Source organism: Haemaphysalis longicornis, unplaced genomic scaffold (assembly GCF_048455015.1).
Source record: "Haemaphysalis longicornis isolate Haplotype H1 unplaced genomic scaffold, Haemaphysalis longicornis Haplotype H1 scaffold_6, whole genome shotgun sequence".
Classification (NCBI taxonomy): Eukaryota; Metazoa; Arthropoda; class Arachnida; order Ixodida; family Ixodidae; genus Haemaphysalis; species Haemaphysalis longicornis.
Genome location: NW_027526407.1, coordinates 66,965,083 through 66,980,392, shown reverse-complemented (window position 1 = coordinate 66,980,392; position 15,310 = coordinate 66,965,083). Strand labels below are relative to the sequence as shown.

The 15,310-nt window shown below is 47.4% G+C and overlaps 1 protein-coding gene across 1 annotated transcript in view; it reads right to left on the bottom strand.

The window, feature by feature from the left end:
- The window catches only part of LOC144141619 (prestin-like), a 62,770-nt gene that overhangs the window by 23,727 nt on the left and 23,733 nt on the right, over nucleotides 1-15,310 (bottom strand). The window contains exons 5-9 of the mRNA XM_077673161.1: nucleotides 15,122-15,277; nucleotides 14,353-14,432; nucleotides 11,775-11,928; nucleotides 7,524-7,637; nucleotides 104-181 (exon numbers count right to left, since the gene is read on the bottom strand). Coding sequence (XP_077529287.1) covers nucleotides 104-181; nucleotides 7,524-7,637; nucleotides 11,775-11,928; nucleotides 14,353-14,432; nucleotides 15,122-15,277 — 582 coding nt within the window. The remainder of the gene's footprint in view (nucleotides 1-103; nucleotides 182-7,523; nucleotides 7,638-11,774; nucleotides 11,929-14,352; nucleotides 14,433-15,121; nucleotides 15,278-15,310) is intronic.

Below are 15,310 nucleotides of genomic sequence, written 5' to 3'. Positions count from 1 at the left end.
CTTGTTTTTATGATGCAAAAGTTATTCATTATATCCAAACAATGTTACTTGCAGCTGTACACTGTTAGAAGGAAATAATAAAATTAACCAAAACGTTTCTTACCACAGGAAGCTTCTCGAAGTAAGAGCTGAGACATGTGATCACAATAAAAATAATGATAGAGTTGACGAAGCTGACGACCTGTAAAAAAATTATGTTTTAGGCAAATTCCAAGGTTAGCAGCAATATATCTTGCTTTTTCTTTGGATTGAAGCCTATGCCAAGTCGCAAATCGAGCAAGTTGCTATTGCCAGATATTTCCTTGGCATGTGCGAGTTAGCACTTATAATACTTGTATTTTGACGCCCTAAAAATACACCCCAAAACGCATAGGGCGTAAAAGGGAAATGAGATAGTATTTCGACAAAGATCCTTAGAAAGTCCCAAATTTGGCCAAAAATCAAAATTATAGAGTGCAGGATTACAGCATACGACGTGCACCTGTGTTGATCAAGCGTTATTGCGTGGAAGCAAGTCGATTAATGGGGGCAGTAAATTTAGAATACCTTGAATATTGAATTCAAGGGACGCGAGTGTTCGTGTACTTCCCTCCGCGTCCCGTCTGAAGTGCTGTCGCTTTCTTTCGAAGCAACAATCACGTTTTTAGATAATAAATCACAATTGTCACCAACAACCGTACCTTCACCCCTGCCGACTGTTTTGTTCATACAACACCGAACTGTAATAATCTGCAACAATAATAAATAAACTAGAATAAACTAAAACCATATGTCGTAGCAGCCTTTTGGGGAAAATTCGTTTGCTAGACATTAGGAAGCAGTCGCACGAACGAATGAAATTTAAATGCGGTGTCAATAGAAGGGAAACTTTTTATCCGGAAAAACGAGACGGGTCCCTCCAGCTAATGGTTTTGGTTCTCGCAGGGAACATCAATGTATCGACCAAAGCGATCGATGTATTATTTCACGACGTATTATCGACAAAATGCCATCAAAGAAGTCAGTGCTTTGTGTTTATGGCAGCGATTGTCATCGCCAGGTGCTGGCCACGTTAACACGTATGCATTATTACTTCTCGGCTCGATTATCAGTTCTGGGTTGTCACCTGCAAGACTTCTCATTTCGCCAAGACAGCTCCAGTACGCCTTGTCCTGCCGTGTATTTCTCTTCGGAAAAATGTCTTAGGTCAGCAGTTGTGCAAATGTTCACTTTTTATTTTTACTTAGTGAACATAAACATGGCCGCGTAGTTGGCCACCGAGGGATACGTCTGTAATGAAATGGGCCGGATCACTCGAAACGGAGGGAACGCTCTTAGTGCGGATGAGGAGATGACATTGTATTTACAGACTGGACAGCACAGAGGGTTGAATTAATGGCAAAGGGAATTCACAAAGCGTTAGGGGAAACTCAGATGATAAAACAGCCCACGCGGTCCGCTCCAGCGCCCGCAACTACAAAGTCCGCGCACCGTCCCCGCGTAAACGTCCCGGGGCAGGAAACGCTCACATCGGTTGTATGGGACGCGGGTGCCGACGTCGCCCTCGTAGCGGTGTCCGCGTCGTTGAGGTTGGATGCCCAGGTTCCGTAGCCAGAAGACTTTCCGCCGGGTCCGCTGACGGCCTTGCTCCCGCCTCGAGCCCGGTCACGCGCTGTTCGGAACGCCGGAGCCCGGTCGATGGTGGCCCGTGCTGGCGACGATGTCCCGGGCCTTGGCGGCGACGCCCGGAACCGTAGCAGAGACTCGCGACGGCCTTGCCTCACTGTGGCGCATAGACCAGACGTCTCGCCCTGAGGTCGCACAGAGCCGTGCCCCGTTCAGTCCGCCTCGTTCCCTGGCTGGGGTCTCGCTCTCTGCCTGGGGTCTCGCTCTCTGCGCCCGTGCCTCCTTCACCTCTTCTTCTCCCAACTACTCAGCAGGCGCTTGGCCTTGCACTTCGTCTTTCTCGCGTAGAATACGGCGTCAGTCCCCTTCGCGGGTATGTTCCATCACATTACCCCCCGCTTAAGAAAGTTGTTCGGGGAACAACTATTCTACAGTCCAAAGCAAAGTCCCAAAATGTCCAACAGGTACACAAAAACATTGTCCTCACAAAAATTGTGTCCTACGGAAGCATGCAAGTTGCTAAGGCACGTCAAATAGAACGGTAAGCTCATACAGTAAAAGAGTTCTTGGCAGGATTAACACAAAATATTCTCGTACAATGGAAAGCGACAGTGCAAAACTGTGGACATGCTTAGCCGATTGTAGGAATTGTCAAAAATAGGTTATTCCCGCTCTTTTGTTTTGGTAAGAGTCGGAGAGACAGGTTGCAAAGGATTGTCGTCAGAGCAAAAGTGCGACGAAAGCTTTTGCTTCAATATGCTGAACGCTGCCTCCTGAGACTGGTCCCAAGCAACCCTGTTTCTCTCTGTTGTGTCCATCAGGTCAGTGAGGGGTTTGGCGATTGCAGCGTAATTCGGGATGTACTTCCGGTAGCGCCAAGTCAAGTTGAGAAAATACTGGAGGCCCCGTTTCGTTGTAGGTCTTTCAAAGTTCACGATCTTCCTTAAGGTCTGTGGACGAGGTAGGTTCGAGCCCTTTATACCGTGGTTTAGGGAAGACCCATTCGTTTCTATGAAGTCACACTTTCCTTGCTTGGACACATTCACCCTGTCCGTACATGTTTTCTTGCAACCGTCGCATGACCTGACGAAGCGTTTGACGTCTCCGCGCAGACCCGGCCAGTAAAACTCGTCCAAGATGCGGTAGACGGTTTTTCGTAAGCCCTGATGAATTGCGCCGAAGCCTTCGTGTGCAAATCGAAGGATAGGTTCCCTTTTCGACTTGGGCACAACGACCTGTGTGCATCTTCTACCCGTTGAAAGGTGGAAGTGACGATGTAAGACGTCGCTGGTCTTGACGAAACGGTAGCTCCCGCCTTTCCCTGATGAGACCGTTTGTCCAACCTTGCGGAAGCAGCTTCTGAGCGAAGGATCGCTTTGCTGCTCCCGGGCGAGCTGTTCTCTTTCTGTGTCCGTGGTCGGAATCACAAGCGCTTTCCAGGCCTTGATGTTTGATGAGGTCACCTGTGCGACGGCCGACACCAAAACGTTCTTGCTCGGATAGACAAGCTCCTTGGTGATACCCTCCACTAGATTGAGTGAACGCCCGCCTGGACCTTTCCAGTGAGGATCCGGGTTGCCCACCGCTCTGACACCTGGAAGGTTCCCGAGGACGAGATCGTAGATCGGCCGCTCCATACACGATACGGTGAGTTCACCTACGAAGTACGGAGTGTCGACATGGATCCTCGCCTGGGCTAATTGCTTCATGGAGCCGTCTATAAGTGATACCCGGGTTGTTCTTCCGGTTAAGCAACCATCTTCAACCAAATCTCTCCGAACGATGGCGGTATTGCTTCCAGTATCCCGAAGCACTGTAGCAGGCTTCCCTTGAACACGGCCTTCCACGACAGGCATGCCATTCACGCAAAACGCGCCCTTTCCAGTGCCTTGACCGCGGTCGTGGCCGAAAGGATAACCTTTTGCTCCGGAAGCACTCCGCTGGCTACACACCGGATGATTTGGAGAGGCCATGGTCAGTGCGCAAGCAGCAAACTGCTCTTCACCGTCTGACCCAGGTTGGCAGTCCTCTGTTTTGTGTCCGACACGTACACAGGCGCTGCACTTCGGTGGATCCCTTGCGGTGCTGCGGCAGTCCGAAGCGCGGTGGCCCGGCCGGTTGCACAAGAAGCACTTGGGAGCTTGCTTCTTCTGCGCGTCTTGCGCATCCTTCTGCGGTTGATCTGCGTCATCTGGGCCTTTCCCAAGATTTGGGAGGTTTTGCGCCTCCAGAAACCGGTCGGTGTAATCTGCCAAGTTATCCAGAGTTTTGCACTGGCGCTCTTTTAAAAAGACTACGAGCTTCGGATGGCAACAGCGGAGGAACTGCTCGGCAATGACGTGATCACGGAGACCCTCAAATGTTTTTGGTATCCCGGTCATTTCAATCCAATGATCGAAATAACCGGATATCCTTGCTGCTAGCTGCCTCCCTGTTTCGCCATCCTCAGCTCGTGCTTTGCGAAACTTGTCCTGATAGCCTTGGGCAGTAAACTTAAACCGTTGCAGCAGAGCGTTCTTGACTTTCGCATAGTCCAACGACTCTGTTGCAGTCATCCGGCCGATAACTGAAAGTGCCTCCCCTGACAAACACATACTAATGGCAACAGCCCATTTGTCTTGGGGCCAACCCTGACCCGTTGCTACGCGTTCGAACCTTTGCAAATAGGCGTGCAAATCGTCTCGCCTCTCGTCGAACAAGGGTAGCAACTTCTGTGGGTTGATAACAAGCGTGTTGGGGCCAGCGCTACTCTCTCCAGTAACTGCTGGAGTGTTTTGCGCCCCTTCCTGGATGCGCAGCCTAAGTTGGAGGAGTGCCAACTCTCTTTCGTCAGCTTCCTTTTTCCTTTCCGCTGCTTCTCTAAGGGCTTCTCTCTCAGCTGCCCTCTGAGCCCTCTCCTCCGCACGCTTGCTTTCAATCCACTCCCGAAGTTCGGGTCCCGTCAAGCCTAACTGTGACCCTATTGCCATTAACTTTTCCAAATCCATCTTCAAACTGTTAGATCACTCGTCCGCACACAGCGTTCAACCAATTTCCGCAGATGTTAATGATAGGATCCTGGCAGGCTCGCCACTTTTTTGTAATGAAATGGGCCGGATCACTCGAAACGGAGGGAACGCTCTTAGTGCGGATGAGGAGATGACATTGTATTTACAGACTGGACAGCACAGAGGGTTGAATTAATGGCAAAGGGAATTCACAAAGCGTTAGGGGAAACTCAGATGATAAAACAGCCCACGCGGTCCGCTCCAGCGCCCGCAACTACAAAGTCCGCGCACCGTCCCCGCGTAAACGTCCCGGGGCAGGAAACGCTCACATCGGTTGTATGGGACGCGGGTGCCGACGTCGCCCTCGTAGCGGTGTCCGCGTCGTTGAGGTTGGATGCCCAGGTTCCGTAGCCAGAAGACTTTCCGCCGGGTCCGCTGACGGCCTTGCTCCCGCCTCGAGCCCGGTCACGCGCTGTTCGGAACGCCGGAGCCCGGTCGATGGTGGCCCGTGCTGGCGACGATGTCCCGGGCCTTGGCGGCGACGCCCGGAACCGTAGCAGAGACTCGCGACGGCCTTGCCTCACTGTGGCGCATAGACCAGACGTCTCGCCCTGAGGTCGCACAGAGCCGTGCCCCGTTCAGTCCGCCTCGTTCCCTGGCTGGGGTCTCGCTCTCTGCCTGGGGTCTCGCTCTCTGCGCCCGTGCCTCCTTCACCTCTTCTTCTCCCAACTACTCAGCAGGCGCTTGGCCTTGCACTTCGTCTTTCTCGCGTAGAATACGGCGTCAGTCCCCTTCGCGGGTATGTTCCATCACAACGTCAACATTTATTTTTTTAGGATAACGACATCTTTTAAGCTACATTTAAGATAAAAGTTATTCACTTTGCTGAAGCGAATGGCAAACTGGCCGCTCAGGGCCAGTTTGGCGTTTCAGAAAAATGCGTCCGGTACTGGAGAGCACAGAAAAGCAAGTTGCTCAAGTGTAAACCATGCAAAGCGTCCTTTCGTGGGCGTAGTGTTCATTGTCCGCAACGCGAGGACACCCTCATGGACTTCGTGCGGGAACATCAGCGCCGTGTGTCGTCGTTTCTTGCCCGGTCTTTTTGCGCAGTTTTGAATATCAGTTAGTACGCAACAACAAGCCTAAGTCACCGTTCTAACGCAGTTTATTTTTCTTTTATTGGAAGTGGGAACATTCCATGATCTAGGAACAAACAACTTCTCTCTTTTATGGGCACGCGTGTGTTTGCGCCGTTTTGTCACCTTTCGCCCGCTTTGGTGCTGCTTCTTTCACTAGAACGAAATAAAATTGAGTCGCCCTTCTTTATTTTTAAGCAAATAACAAAGTTTGGGAGTGTTTTTAATGCCGATGCCCTAAATGCCGTCTCTGGAGTTTAAATGTAACCTGCATTCATGGCTAAACTTTGCGGGAACATATGTTTGCGTTTCTTCGTATAACTGTTTTTGGCGCCCAGCTTGGCTCTGCTTTATTAGGTCACAGAGAACAGTAAGGTAGCTTGCTGCATTTTTTCTACAAAAATTTGGCAAAAAACAAGTTAAAAATATGATTCCTTCTCACTAATAAACAATTTCACCGCCACACACTTATTCACAACTTCGGTCCGTGAAGTGTGATTTTAGGGAGCGTAAAATTTCTGTGCTTTTTATCGACCATCTATCGAGCTTGCTTGCCGAGCAACCAATTTGTATCATATTTACTCGCTCTCTTATTCTGTCTCCATTTCTTCAGTTGGCGTAAATTTTTCTCTCTTTTAACGACAGGTCCGCCATCATTCACACCGGGCATTACTACAGAATAGCACTGCGGCATCTTATATATATTTTATTGACGTTTTAATAGGTCAGCAGCTTAGAAGAGAGTGCAAACCACGGTGTCCACGCCTGAAAACACCTCAGTGCCATACTACGACGACGACGTAAAAAATGGCGTGTTATGATTGCCTTTTCCGCGAGATTTGTCCCCGTCACGTGGTGGAAGACTAGTTACAAGTCGCGCAGTGGTATATCTCATTTCGTGACAGTAGGTGCATCCACCGAATAAAACGCGCACTGCCTTAATGACCGGTGACCTGCATTTCATGTACTTCATTCATACAGAGGAAGAAGCGAGCGCAATTACGGCGTTCTGAATAATGACAATCATAAAATGTTTCACTCTCTATATTACCATTCAGATAAAATAAACAAATCACTTGATTGCGCTGTAATTAGAAAGTGCGAAATCAAAGACCTAAGATATATGCCACCTCGTTCAACAGCAAAATATCGCCGTAATTCCGTTTAAATACTGTTTAGAACAGGAAATAATCATTTAAATGCACAGTGACGAAGATATCACTATTGAACTCAACGAGGCCTTATCTACAAGTCATAGAAGTAATAATATCGGCAATATGTTTGCAGTAGCGAACTGATGGCGCACGACCATCCTGGCAGTTCGCATATATTCTTTCGTTTTCTGCTCAGAAATGTATTGGCCAGAAGATAAGCCCTGATACGATAGCAAGCCATGAAACCAAGCAATAATATTTGTCGAATACTCTTTTTTCGTTATCAGACACGACAACGTTAAACGAATGAGTTACAGCTCTTTTGTACTGCGCTAACAGCACTAAACGAATTACGGCAGATCGCTCCGATCGACGCGGTGGGGTCTGGGATATCAGTGCGACTACGTCTGTAAGGCAGAGCAGTGTTCATGAGCCGAATTCTCTTCCCCCAGCATTCACTTCCAACAGTCTCATCGCCGCTTGGTCCTCCAGCCAACTTTAACAGAGGCTGCAGATTACTAGTAAGAACAATCGGAAGGGATGCCAGGTCTTCGCAATAAACACAATGTTGAAGTGCAGCAAAAGGAGCAGCAATTTCACCCCTGCGCGCATGGTACAATAACACGAAGCTCTTTTCTTGCCTGCGTCCTGCCTCCGGCTCCTTCCTGTATTGAACTTCTCGGAACAGACGCTCCAACGGGAAAACAGGCAAAAAAGGCGCCGAACATGTTGGAAGCGCCCAAGGCGATAAACTCCTGCGGGACAAAGATGTTAAAGGGTGGGTTATACATTGTTAGTTTCGCGAAAACCAAACAGTAACAAAAAGGCTCTCATAGAGAACAAAGCAGCTTCTCAGCACACGCATTCGGGCGTTCCGTTGTAATGTACACATAGCTTTATAACGCGCCCTCACAACGTGCACCGAAGCAAAAGTGGCTGGCTCTCTCAGCTAAGTCGTCGATTCTTCGAAGCAAAGCGCATTACAGAGTGATTTGGTGAGGTTTCATGAGAGAATGCTTCTAGATAGTCCGTTCCAGAAGCCAGATTCACGGATAATATTCTTGAAATCTAAGAAAGTGCTGCAGTGGAGGGAAATGTACGCCAAGATGTGTTACCCCTGAAGTTACCGCAGATATATTGTGCGAGAAGTGTTTAGCAGCCCAGGGCTCAGTTTTTAAAGTGAAAGCTATATTGCGCTGCATATTCAAAGGTAATTAATCGCGTCCCAAGTGACCTTCAGCTGGCGGCGCCCAAGCTGCGCCTTTCTTATCGCTTGGCTTGACTAGCCTCACTGCGGTGGTATCACGGGCATGGGCGAGGGTGTAACGGCTGCTTCGCCAGCGCTGATCTTTCAGCGCAGTCTGGGTCGTCTCTGCGTGTACTTCAGCGGAAGGGAGCCACTTGACTAAGCGAGGTTTAACGGCTGCTTTGCCGGCATCTTGGCCCGCAGAAATTCTTGTCATCGATGGCACACCGCTTGGGTTGTTTGTCTAAGCCTGTGTAGATATGTCTACTGGATGAATTCAATCATCCAGTAGACATAGCTAGATCGCAGGCCACAAAATATAAGTAAAAGCAAACTTTAAGGAAACACTTTGCGAATAGCTTTTACTTTCACTCGTGACATCTATGTTTAGAAGCATAAACCTGAGCCATTTTTGGGGTAAGGACAGTTTTGTACGGTATATTGTTGTTGGTTTTCAGCATTATAGCTTAAACGGACACGGAAGTGAATTTCCCGTGTTTTTTTGCATTGCATAGACTGACCTAAATGAACACACTTTCCATAAGTTATCCGTTCGATAAAGCAGTAGTATTTATTTTTACGAAGCCTCACAGACGAAATATGATTATGCAACATTTGCATCGGCCGCAACAACTAACAGCAGTACCGTGCATACGAGATGCGATGTAGGGTGTAACGGCTGCTTCGCCAGCGCTGATCTTTCAGCGCAGTCTGGGTCGTCTCTGCGTGTACTTCAGCGGAAGGGAGCCACTTGACTAAGCGAGGTTTAACGGCTGCTTTGCCGGCATCTTGGCCCGCAGAAATTCTTGTCATCGATGGCACACCGCTTGGGTTGTTTGTCTAAGCCTGTGTAGATATGTCTACTGGATGAATTCAATCATCCAGTAGACATAGCTAGATCGCAGGCCACAAAATATAAGTAAAAGCAAACTTTAAGGAAACACTTTGCGAATAGCTTTTACTTTCACTCGTGACATCTATGTTTAGAAGCATAAACCTGAGCCATTTTTGGGGTAAGGACAGTTTTGTACGGTATATTGTTGTTGGTTTTCAGCATTATAGCTTAAACGGACACGGAAGTGAATTTCCCGTGTTTTTTTGCATTGCATAGACTGACCTAAATGAACACACTTTCCATAAGTTATCCGTTCGATAAAGCAGTAGTATTTATTTTTACGAAGCCTCACAGACGAAATATGATTATGCAACATTTGCATCGGCCGCAACAACTAACAGCAGTACCGTGCATACGAGATGCGATGTTGGATGTACGGTGTCCAAGATTAGAATTCAAACCAGGGGCGGTATTCTCGTAACTGTCCCCTTTGAAAACGTCCCTTTTGCGTCCCTTTCATCGTGACGTACTTCCGGTTAAGCAGTGGGCCTTTGATTAAAATACCGTAACTTTTCTTGCAAACGCATTTTAAAGAAGTGAAACCGTATCAGAGTATCTTTTATGTGTTTTTTGTTCCGCGAGCGAACCAACAATAAGGCGACGAAAAATCGTCTGCTCCAAATTGTATGCTCCGAGTAGCCACGGCTCATAGCTCCGCCGTGCTTGTAAGGCGTGACATCCGGGTGTTCGCTTTTAGCCAATCAGGGCTCGCTCAAAAGGGACACTTTTGAAAGGGACACAAAAGGGACAAAACACGGGAATACCGCCCCAGTTTGGGTTTCGGTTGTGTGAAACCATATACTTGGCATCCGACGTTATTATTGGCTGGGCGTTCTCGATCTCTCAGTAATCGTCATACCACGCTTATGCCATGTTTAGGGAGCCTACCTGCCGCCGGCATGTAGGCTCCCTAGGCACGTTGTAAGCTGTAAGATGCGTCAGATAAGCCTGCCAGTACAGCTTGGAATCGTAACCATCCCAAGCCCAGGCCCACGCAGCGGTGAACGCCCTCCGCGTCACCGGAGACGCTCAAACGCGATGCGCTTTGACTCCACCTTTGGAGCTTGCCTGGCTCGTGCTTGTAGCGTACTAGGCGTGTTCGAACAAGGTCAAGGGTTGGCTGATCCGGCATTGTTCCCACAAGCAGTCGGTACTTATGTCCACACCACGCCGAAGAGTGTCAGTTCGCCCGCGTTCTGCGGACTCACTCGTGGGGCAATGAACTTTACAACTCGAAAATCGTGAATTTAGTATAGAAAGCATTGTCCAAAAACAAATAAATCAGCTACAAAAAACAAAAAAACAACAACAACAAAAACGCATGCGCTATCGGGGATTCGAACTTGTGAATTGCAAAACAATGCACGTTATGCTCCAGACAACTCGGCCATAAGCCGGCGCCGTCAGCAGCGGAAATATAATGTATACATTGTATAGCCTGTTTACAATTTTTATTTATTTTCAGCATTCCAAGCAGCTTAGATGTCTGTTTCTCAAATAACGCTTCTGCAGTAAGCGCTCCCACATTCTCCCGCATATCTCACCTCTCACGACGGCATTCCTAGGCAGTAAAGCGATCGAAAATGTGAGATCGTGCAGCTGACCGCTGTGCTAGTTCACCCAGCCCAAAAAGTGGTTCCCGCACTTTGGTTTTACGCTGTACAAAAATGATTCCTGAGTTCCTACATTAACTTTGTTGACTCTTCTGCCGCATTTAACTGGCCTTATATTTTTCTGCTATTGTGTACCAGTCAGCGATGCTTCGTGTTGACATACTTGGACTTACAGCTTGATAGTTTCTCAAACTAAAAAACTGAAGACACATTCTTGCAGGCAAATTTCGCATTGTGGCTTAGTTTCGATTGCGACAGCCGCTTTTCTGATGGAGGCGAAAAGCAAAAACACCCGTGTGTTCGAGATTTCGGGGCACGTTAAAGGTCCCCAGGTGGTCATAATTAATCCGGAGCCCTCCACTACGGCGTGCTTCATCGCCTGAAACGTCGGCGCGGTAAACCTCATAATAAAAAAATCAACTGAGCGAACGAATTGCGGAGACCCGCCGGCGGCCGGCCGACTAAGCGCTGGGCTGACTAATTCTGTCGGAGTGTCGGCGAGCCGTGCAGTAGCGCAACCATTTCGATTCAAAGTCATACCAAAGCCATCTCGATTGATCGTCATAGAAAAGAAGCGGCAAGTAGGATGCAGAGAGGAGGACAGCACTTTAGAATTCATTTTTCTACACTATAAAGTCGCGTAAACGCAGCGAGAGTGGTCTAAACATGGACATGAGACTCCAGACAACAATTTGCGCAAGTGGTCCCGCAATATTTACAAATCACTTCAGCGTCCCTTTAAGACGTATTGTTGACGCACAGCCCGATGAACAAAAAATACACAGAAAATTGGCGTTTATATATGTCGTTTCTAAAAGTGCAAGAAAACGTACCTAACAAACACGGAATCAGTTAAGCAGTTAAGGACACGGAGTTCTTTCCGTTGGCCTCAAGAAAACTGGGGCAGTGTGTTAAAAAGCTAAGGGCACGCTCCTCTAATATTGTAAATTTCGGTTACGAAATTCTCCGGTGGTGCCCGACATTTTAGTTTGAATTCCCGTTCCGTTGTAGCCCATTTAAAGCCCGGTAGAGAAAGTTTTGGTTCTGGAAGGTGAACCAACTTTGTGACGTACTTGATGTGCCTATTTAGCTCGAATAGGAATAAAAACAATGTTTCCGCGCAACCATAAAACCTTACCTGATTTGGGTCAATGTTGTACTTGTGCTTTCTGGAGAATATGCGACCGAGCGAAATGGTAATGGCGTAGCTGACCACAGATACCGCGAGGGCTGGCGCGGCCAGATGCGTCAACAGCTGCGCCGAGAAGACCGGCACGTGTGGTCGGGGCATTCTGGGAACGAAAGCAAATAGGCACCAGTCAACAAGCACGCTGATAACGTTGTGAGCTTTTAGTCGTGCCCCGCTAAATTTCGCTGTTGTGGAACCATAGAGCTACAACCAGCGTACGGAAACCATTAGTGTCAAATTAGATATTATACAATTCAGGATAACGTGAGTTTTTTTTGTGACACCCAGTGGGTATACTTCATCAAAAAGCAATATTTAGCCTACTGAAATCTATACTGTATAATATAATTGAGCCATAGACCTTCTTAGGCATCCGAGGGAAGTAGGTGCTTTCGGCAGCCAAATGTCGGTGCTCATAAAGTTACGACTGATGTCCTTCATCTCTTCGGAACCAGGAAAAGCCACAGCCGCAACTTACTGCTCACAATTCGGTGTTGTAACTTCAATGACGACTGTGGGCAAAAAACTATAAGAAATATGTTATAAATTTTGAGCAGTCAGTGGTCAAAAATATTATTCGAAAACGATTACCCGCCATGGATTAGAATCATGGAATGTGCGCCTGAATTAGCTACCCAGCTGAACGAAGAAAGAAAACGAGGTTGCACTCCGGCTGGACGACCGCCATCTTCAAACAGCTTTGACTTTTATGTGTCACTGTCCGTACACCCAGTAACTTTTGTTGTAAACAAATCCTTCACTTAAGAATATGATGTACCAAAATGCAGGACAGGTCGCATTCCTTATATAATATAGGGCAGGCTGCGTTGTCATCGCCAACAGCCTATTTAGGTCCACTTCAAGATCTCTCCCATCGACCTCAACTGCTCCCGGCCGTCGCTGTTCGAGTGTATTCCCTGCCTCGGAATTTCCTTATTTCGTTTCTGTATCGAGAGTTTTGCCTTCCCCTTCTTCAAGTGCCGTCTCTCCGTATCCACTCTGTTCCTATTGTGGTCTACCGGTTGTCCCTTCGCCTCACTACGTGGCCAGCCCCAGTTCATTTCTTTGTCTTTATTTGAACAACGATATCCTCTACTGAGTTTGTCCTTTGTTCCAGGAAGCTAATTTCCTCTAAGTGTTACTCCGATCATTATTGGTTCCATGGCCCGTTGAGCCGGCGTAAGTTTCCTTTCTAGTTGTTTAGTAAGGCGTCATGTTTCCGCACCTTATGTCATCACCGGCAGGATGCTTTGGCTGTATATTCTTATCAGTGATAGAGGTAACTAACTTAATTTTTTTGCGACTGCTTCGCAAAAGAACTTATGGTGGATGAAAAGTATTAGATGTGGTCCGCACATATATTCATATTTATCTACACAGAGTAAACACAGGCTAATGCTGGAAACGATGCATCCCCATGTGTTAGCCAACAACGCGTCGTTCGAATGTGGTCGTAGAACTGAGAAGCCAAGATAAAAAACTTATAGCAGTTGGCTGTTGACTCCCTTGTGTTATATTTAAGTACGCCGTACTAGTTTTACTGCCCTGATTTTGCTACCACAACGATTTACAAGTGCAGTAGACCAGTGGGGCGCCTCACTGACGACAATGTTCTTTCACATGTCTGATGTATCATGTTGTATAATAACTCAACGGCGGTATTCTGTGGCAGTGGCATATGTGGAAAGTGGCATTACAATATTTTCTTTCAGCACCTGCGCCTTTTAGGCAATATATTGCATGTGTGAAATAGTGGACATGTTGCTTGAGGTTTTCTAGCATATTGCTGTTGCGGACTCTTGGTCCAAAGAAATAGGGTTTCTTAGTAACAAAAATTACTCCGTGCTTTAACTAAGTTGCCAGGTGCGAAAGAGGGCTAAAAATAAAAAAAAGGCAGCTGATCTAAACTGATGTTACGCTGTGAGCACGTCTTTAAAAATCCACACCACCGGTGGGCTCAAAGTGCCAGTTCATAACATCACGTTCCAGAAGGCCTTGACTTTAGACAAGGAGGGCTTTCAAAGCTGATTGTACGTCGTTATCTAAGCTTTCCACGGTGTGCGGGACGAACTAAAGCCTTACTACTAGCGCCGTCTAGTGTAGGTTTGAACCGCTCTCTCGACTGAGCCTGGCAGGCCACTTGGGCTGCCGGAGGCTGGCTCGTGCCTTTTTTCACCGCTTCCTAGCGAGACAGTTAGCCGCAGTCCCCTGGGTAGTAATAAACGTGTGTTATGTTTTCACCGCTGTCTAATTGACTTCTACCAAAGCCCTGCAAGCCAGCCCGCTGTAGTTTTCTGCCCCTCACGCCTCACAAGGTAGTTTTTCAAGAACAGAGGCAAACATCTGCAGTATCGTCACTCCACACGCAACAAATTAAATATAATGTTTTGCGAAACTACGAGGTTAAGGTCATGTTTTTGTCGATGAGGTGAGCTCGCGGAGCATTTCTGATGCCTAATTTTGGGAAACGGTGGCATCAGAACCAAAAGAAAGTCGCGGAAGTTCACGATAAGAAGAAAATACTTGCTCGTGAGCGATGTGCTCGATGACGCTCATGTTGTACCCTTCGAGGTTGAGATGATTGGACACCAGCGTCCCGAAGATGACCTGCGTTGTTAAAAGGTTTGTTTAAGTAATAGGTTGGCGAGGCCAAGTTGGTTTACCTTAACGTCCGAAAAAGGTGTCAAGAGATACGAATAGCGCCGGCACCCAATGAAACATGCGCTGATCTCTGATTACATGCTTCACTCTCGGCTAAAAAATTCGTGTCTCCAATATTCACCTTCGTAATCCAATGTTCGTCTTTCTGATCGAAGCAATTAGAAGAGTAGGTAAGCGAGTTATGGGCTTCTTTAGCACGCGATATCGCCATGGGATGCCTGATAACAGAACCCGTGCCATCTCCGCATCGTACGCTGTACTGGTGGCTAGATGTAGACATACTGACTGACACTGGTACGGCTAGTTCTGCTTGTTGGCCCAAAGTACGATAGTTTAGACCTAGCTTATGAACTTATAACCGCTGTAAATGGGGCTTCTTGGGATTCACAAGCGCATAAAAAAATTAACATTATTTTGCACTTCATTAAAAGGCAATAAAACGTGTCAACGAATCATTGTTTGAAACCGTAATTTAAAAGGAATGAATCAGCAAATTTTGTGTGAGCGAAAAGCTCTAGATAAGACAACTATCAGCGGCACCTTTCCATTATACGAAGTCCTGCCAATATGTTCCTCTCAGTCCAACAATTTACGCATTTGGCGTGGATATGGTAAGAGAAAAATCGTGTACTTACGACGACCATTTCGATGGGAACAGGAATGCCCAATTTCTTGAGCAGAAGCGGATCGACGAATATCTTGATGAGAAGCATGAGCGTGAAGCTAGTGACGGACAGCGCCAGCGTGGGGAGATGAGTTTGAGCTATTCGGTGGAAGAACTCCACATTGCTCTGCAATAAGGAGTCAGCAACGTTTTCAATATG